The sequence below is a fragment of the Gymnoscopelus braueri genome (genome assembly GCF_963280865.1).
Source record: "Gymnoscopelus braueri genome assembly, chromosome: 12".
NCBI lineage: Eukaryota > Metazoa > Chordata > Actinopteri > Myctophiformes > Myctophidae > Gymnoscopelus > Gymnoscopelus braueri.
Window position 1 is genome coordinate 10,608,499 of NC_137614.1, and position 6,565 is coordinate 10,615,063.

At 41.1% G+C, this 6,565-nt stretch overlaps 1 protein-coding gene across 1 annotated transcript in view; it reads right to left on the reverse strand.

Annotated features, from left to right (window-relative positions):
* ngfa (nerve growth factor a (beta polypeptide)) overlaps positions 1-6,565 on the reverse strand; it is a 27,781-nt gene that overhangs the window by 2,170 nt on the left and 19,046 nt on the right. The window contains 1 exon segment of the mRNA XM_080444251.1: positions 1,763-1,873. Within this exon segment, the coding sequence (XP_080300377.1) occupies positions 1,763-1,873 (111 nt within the window).

Below are 6,565 nucleotides of genomic sequence, written 5' to 3' on the forward strand. Positions count from 1 at the left end.
AACATTTCAGATGACAAAAATGTGACTAAAACTAAATGAAATGATATTGAAAAGACTATGACTAAAACTAATTCAATGTTTGCTGTCAAAATGAACACTGGATGTCAGGGTGCAGGCACAGACTGGTTAGCATTCACACCCAATGCCACATGTTGCTTGTTGTTGATGCTACAAAATGTACAGATGTACGGTACAGGACAAGGTGCAGAATTCATGAGATTCACAATGATGCAGCCCCGCACTACGGTACACCAGACAGCATTAGCAAAATAGCAACTCTGTGTTGGCAAAGCAAAATAAAAAACAGGCTCCAACAACAACTGCAAGCCATCCTTATTTCAATACAACTTGGGGAATTAACCCATTGAGACCTGAGGCCGTTTCTACAAAATGGCTTCTAAATCTTAACAGTTTTATGAACTGTATCAGTGGTGCTCAAACCTTTGCACAGCAAGGACCCCCAAAATTATATACATTTGGCCGCTGACCTGCTTCACAATATATTTTGTTCCAGGGACCCCCCAGAAGCAAAACAATGACTTTATAAATACATATATTCAAAGATTTGCACACGTTTTCATGATTTTTCAAAAATAGCAAAGCTATGAGCTTGTACCCCAGTACAAGCCATTTTTTAATCAAATTGTGACTCTTTACTCTTCATGGAAAACCTTATTTCTTTCCACGGTGAAGGTATCTGTTCAATTCATTGACCTACGGTTTGTGGGAACCTTTTCTTTCTTCCAGAATGTCAAAATAAATCAAAGTAAGTTTGATCTGTAATCAGAGAGCACAGGAAGGAATGCGCTGCTGTGCTCTTTTTAACACAGATTTGGAATCTAAAGTTCCCAGAACAATTGAGACAGCATCAGGTTCAGTGTGGTATTAAAAATATAATCATAAGAGATTGTTTCAAAACATTTTTGTCCAATAATATGTCTCTATTCTGGCACAAATAGCAAAACTATGGAGATTTGCATACTGTGAGGAGATGACTGGAAACACAATTTCTAATACTGTAGTGTGTCTCTGTATTCATTTATTCTTTTCACCTGAAAAACCTTTATAACCTTTGTAGTGTTCAGTGTGAACGCACCAGTAGAGATCTGTCATACAGGAATACAACTGAGCGAAGCAGAATTAGTTATGTGGCCTTTTCTTGTCAGTTAAAGGGATATTTCACTTTCAAACATGTTTGGGGTCATTTTATCGTATACTCAGGCTTTAGCGAGCACCCCAGACAGTTTTTAAGTTGCTTGATTCAGTATTTAGATATTTGATATTCATTATCAGACACGCCCTCTTCCTATACAAACCCATTGTAACTCCATTTTAACCATGATAGATTCATCGAAAACACCCGTCCTTGGTTCTGGTGACACTCTGTCCTCATAATACGTGAGGGGGCTTTTTTTCGTTTTTTCGCTAACTTTTTTCATGAATTGTATTGTATTTTCTATTTCTAGCCCCCCCCCCACAAAAAAAAATGTGTCTGATAAAATTAATATCAAATATCTAAATACTGAATCAAGCAACTTAAAAACTGTCTGAAGTGCTAGCAAAAGCCTGAGTTGACGTTAAAATGACCCCAAACATGTTTGAAAGTGAAATATCCCTTTAATCACCTGAGATGCATAACAATGTTCACACTCACGCATTGGCCACCATAGGGTCAATCTTTGACCCTTGAACCTATGCTCACGAAGGTGTTTCAGTGGCATGTTGTCGTGGCGTGTCGAGGGTGTTTTGTGCGTTACCGTACCTGTGGAATGTGTCCAGTTGAAGTGTGAGCCCCTCCTATGGGCTCTAGAGCCAGACTCCAGTGCAGGCCGGGCCCCTCATGCCTGCCATCTGGACCCCCTGAACCACAGCTCTGGAGGAACACACATTCAAAACACAGACAAAACACATTAGCAGATGCACAGTCACATACTTACACACAACTGTGTATATACACAGTCTAATGCCACACATGGGCAACATACGGCCCGAGGGCTGGACCCGGCCATTTTGACCATCTTAATCCGGCCCTCGAAGTCCTCAAAGAAAAACTAAATTACCCCCCAAAATCTACATCTTAAAAGGTGTTATTATGTCATAGTTTTGAGGGAAATTAATTTAACTTGATTCCAATTAATTATTAGTAATTAATGTGTACCATCATACCTGCATTCAATATTCCATCTCTATGTACTCAAATGTTAAATGTTTATAATGTAACAGTGAAACAGTCTGCCTTGAGTCCATATTTATATATGCGTATAATCAATGCAATATGTTTGATAATGTGAGTGATACAGTATGCAGCTGTAAAATTGTATTAGTCTGACGTGTCTACCAAATTCATGTACAGTAGTTTTACTATGTGTTTAAAGTCTCAATCCAATAGTCCAAAGTGTGGCCCTTCACTCACTTTATCAAAGTCAGTATGGCCCCCTGGGAAAAAAATGCTGCCCACCCCTGAATCACTCATCTTCAAGATACTCCAAAAGGTTTTGCTGGGAGATTATTTGAAAGTCATGCATGTTGATCTGCCCAATGGATTCCCAGTGTCTGAAGGTGGAATATCTTTCTATATGTGAGGAGAAATGCACAGCGGAATGCTTCCGGGAATAGAAGGTTGCCTTCAGCTAGGCATTAACCTTTTATACATCTGCCCTATGGCTAATTTTGTCTGTCTAATTTTGCCTTTTGGCTAATTTTGTTTGTCAAAAATGAAAACATCAGGTTTCTTGGTAGAAGAATTTGTTATTTTCAGAAACCGACGTGGAGGTGCGATGAAGTGTGAATTGTGAATATATACTACACACAAAAATAAGCTAACTTGCATTTAAATTGGGCATGTGTTGATTCTAGTTCTGTCCGTTTCTTGGAGAAAAATCGTGATATAACTGTGTTTGAAATTTAGAGGCGAATGAACAGTTGAGTGGGAGTTTTTGCTCTTATACCTGAAAGACTGAAAGACTTCACTGTAACAAGAAACAATACTATCGTGATAATGCAGAATGGACAGAACGTTCAGACGGTTATCTTTTTACGTATTCCCATGCAAACACAGGCACAACGCAGTCTTCCTTCTGCCTGTAGTCATGAAGCAACGTAGGCATGTGCTGTATGTGGCGTATAGCGTTGCAGACCTTTGAGGGCATGACCTTGTCCAAGTCTTTTCTGACACTGACGGACTTACACGGTTTACCATTACGTGACCCTGTCAAACGCGCCTGTACACACACACTCACCGTGTTTAACTCACACAGTTTAGATATGCCATGCGGTGGAATGCCAGGTATTTCATACCTCATTATTTACAGCATTTATAAGAATGGTGTCACTATGTGTGACAAACTCTCTCTCTCTCTCTCTCACGCACACGCGCACACACACACACGCACAAGAGCACGCACACGCACACGCACACACACACACACAAACAGAGCCTTGACAAGGTCGTTGTTGTGGTCGACGTAAAACAGGTGTGTCAGAACTACGGCGTAATGCTTCCTGTAAACACAGGATCCAGCTGGGACCGTTTTGGAACATCACAAAGCTGATTACTGTGACAAATGGTTATTTCAACGCTGCCTTGTTAGTGGCCTTGTGGTAGGGGACTGACCTTCGGTTGGCTAGAAACCGTATTTGCTCAAATCAGTCCCAATCCCAGTGGTGGACCACGTATACTTCATATAGTTCACCCAAAAAAATGACTTATTTTATCAATCTTTATCGTATCAATTACACACCCCATGAAGCCTTGAATTCATGGAGAATTTGTCATTGTTTTTTTTAAGTTTTTGTCTCATTCCTGAGCCAATAATATGATAAACAGCAGAGTCTCCGGTACTGACCAGCCACCCGGTCATCGAATCATTTGCTCAGGAATGCAACAAAAACAAAAAAATCTCCATGAATTCAAGGCTTCACAGGGGTGTGTGATTGATAGAAAATAAGTAATTGTTTTGGGTGAACAACTCCTTCAAGTAATTTTTTTCAAGTAGTAATGATCGAGCCTTTATTATTACACAGCTACAGGAAATGTGGAGAGAGAGTAAGGGAATGACATTCAGCGGGTCCAGCTGTCCAATAATTGAACCGGGGGACTTGCTGAGCAGAGCATTGCGCCTGCCCTATGGGGTGTGCAGTGTTGCCAAATTCTGTAAGAGAAACAAGCAACCAGGTCTAGGAAAACAAGCCCAAAACAAGCCGACTATGGGCCACATGAGCACTTTAAACATATATATCAACTATTTTAAAATAGCGGATCTACAAGCTCACTTGTAGATCTGCTATTTTCAAATAAAATCTTAGGGGGAAATTATAATAAGCAGATCAGGCAACACCGGTGGTGGGTGCCCTAACCACTTGGCTTGGATCGCCCTGACTTTTTGAAATACGTAACTTACATTTTATAATGGAAGTCAAAGGGGCTCTGATCATGCTGAAACCTTGCCCAAATCTGAAGTCATACGATGTCAAAGACGACTGACGTCACAGGCTGGTAACATAAAGTTCAAGTTCCGCATTGGAGCCACGCCGTTCCCATTAATCCTGCGATCCACATGACTCGATTTTTGTTGCATTAAATAAAGTTGTATAAGTGTTATTTGTTAAGATAAAATGTTAAATAGCTATATATTCTGATAGTAATCATAGCTATAGTCATTGATGTAGTCATTGCATTATTAAGTGACAGGGGTTGCTAACAGGGGTCTCCCTGCCACTCCAGCTCTTTAATAAATAGAAAATACATGTTTGGCGTCACTACCGTCACGCAGACAACGCGGTTGCGTTGGGGCCCATGACGTTAGGGGCACCTCCCCACCCAGAAGAAAAAAATAAAATAAAAAAAATTAGATATAATTTTTTTTATAATGAATTAAAAAAGAAACCTGGGTGGGCCCCTTAACATTGTAATTGTTAACCGTTGTTTTATGTACCCGAAATCCGTCACAAACCCGCGGAAAAAGTATCAGAAACCAAACCACTAATAACCGCCAAATTTTCGCGCGCACATGCACGCACACGTGCATGTGCGTTCATGAGGGCCCGCTGTGACCACCTCGCGTCGGGGCCTACTGTTGCCTCGTTACGCAACTGGTCGGGATACCAATTTCATCCAATCAGGAGAGAGAACTCAAGCAAGATACAGGATGAACAAGTAAAATTGGAAGTGATGAAACAAAAGAAAACAAAAAACGATATCTTCTCATTAGTTAAAATTGTTTTCCTGGCCTGAACATTTATTTTCTCTTTACTAAAAAGCTGGAGAGACAGGAGACCACTGTTGGTGAACAAACTATAGCAATTATTACTATCATAAAATAGAGCTTTAAATGTTCAACCCCCCAAAACACTGTGTTCAGTTTTTAACCCCACAAATATCACTTACACCACCTCTAAATTTCTTAACGTAATAATAGCATAAATACAGCCATTAAACTTTTTCCAAATTCACATGCCAGGTCTGTTTCTCCATACAATGAGAGTAAAACAAATCTCTACTTTCAGTTTCTTGCTCATGGAGCATAAAAGCAACATATAAAGATGACTGACAACCCAAGCCTTTATCTGAACTGAACACCTGCATGGGTGGCACGTGATAACCAGAAGAGGGCAGTATTGCCTGTCTTTCCTGCATAGGCTGCTGTTAATGGGAGCAACAACTGGCTTAATTATACCGCAATGTCACACATCTAGCTCTCATTATAAACAGAAAGTCCTGCTACACAAAAGGACAACACATCCTTGATGTCATTATTCAGGCATGATTGAGTACAATTTAAATGAGAAAAGTAAAGTCCTTGGAATGATCTTGTAGGGCTGTCCGCACTTGTTTGTCTGCGTTCAGGGTCAATTTGTGGTTTGGCCCCTGCATTTGTGTTTGAGTGATCTCAAGAGACAGAGGAAGTAATCTCCAGATCCTGACTTCCACAGATACACAGGCCTTGAAATCCGTCACAGTAGTTATGCCCTCAGCAGCAGTAGATGATAGGGAAGCAGAGCATTAAATTACCAAACAGAACTAGTTTAAGCGCGCTTAATAAACAAGTACTGCATGTAGCTCAGTCTGTGCAATTTTAGACCGAAGCTTTACATAATATATCTAGACTCTCAATTTCATAAAGCATGCCCATATGCATTCAAACATGCAGACATACACACAGTGAGGAGGATGCACACACACACCAATAGACACACATATATACGGTATACCTGCACGTGCATATTTGCACGCACACGCACACGCACACGCACACACACACACACGCGTACACACACGCACACACACACACACTCACACTCACACACACTCACACACACACACACACACACACACACACACACACACACACACACACACACACACACACACACACACACACGCACACACACACACACAGAGCTGGTCCAAGCGGCCATTGGGTCGGTTGATTGATCCAGGCTGACGGGCAGCTCACTATTTACATGGCCCAGGGTGAGCCGGGAGGATCCTAATGTTAAAAATATGTGGCTTGTGTTTAATGCCAGCGGAGCCAGCGTAAACACGGCACCGCAGGAGCCACAGGGG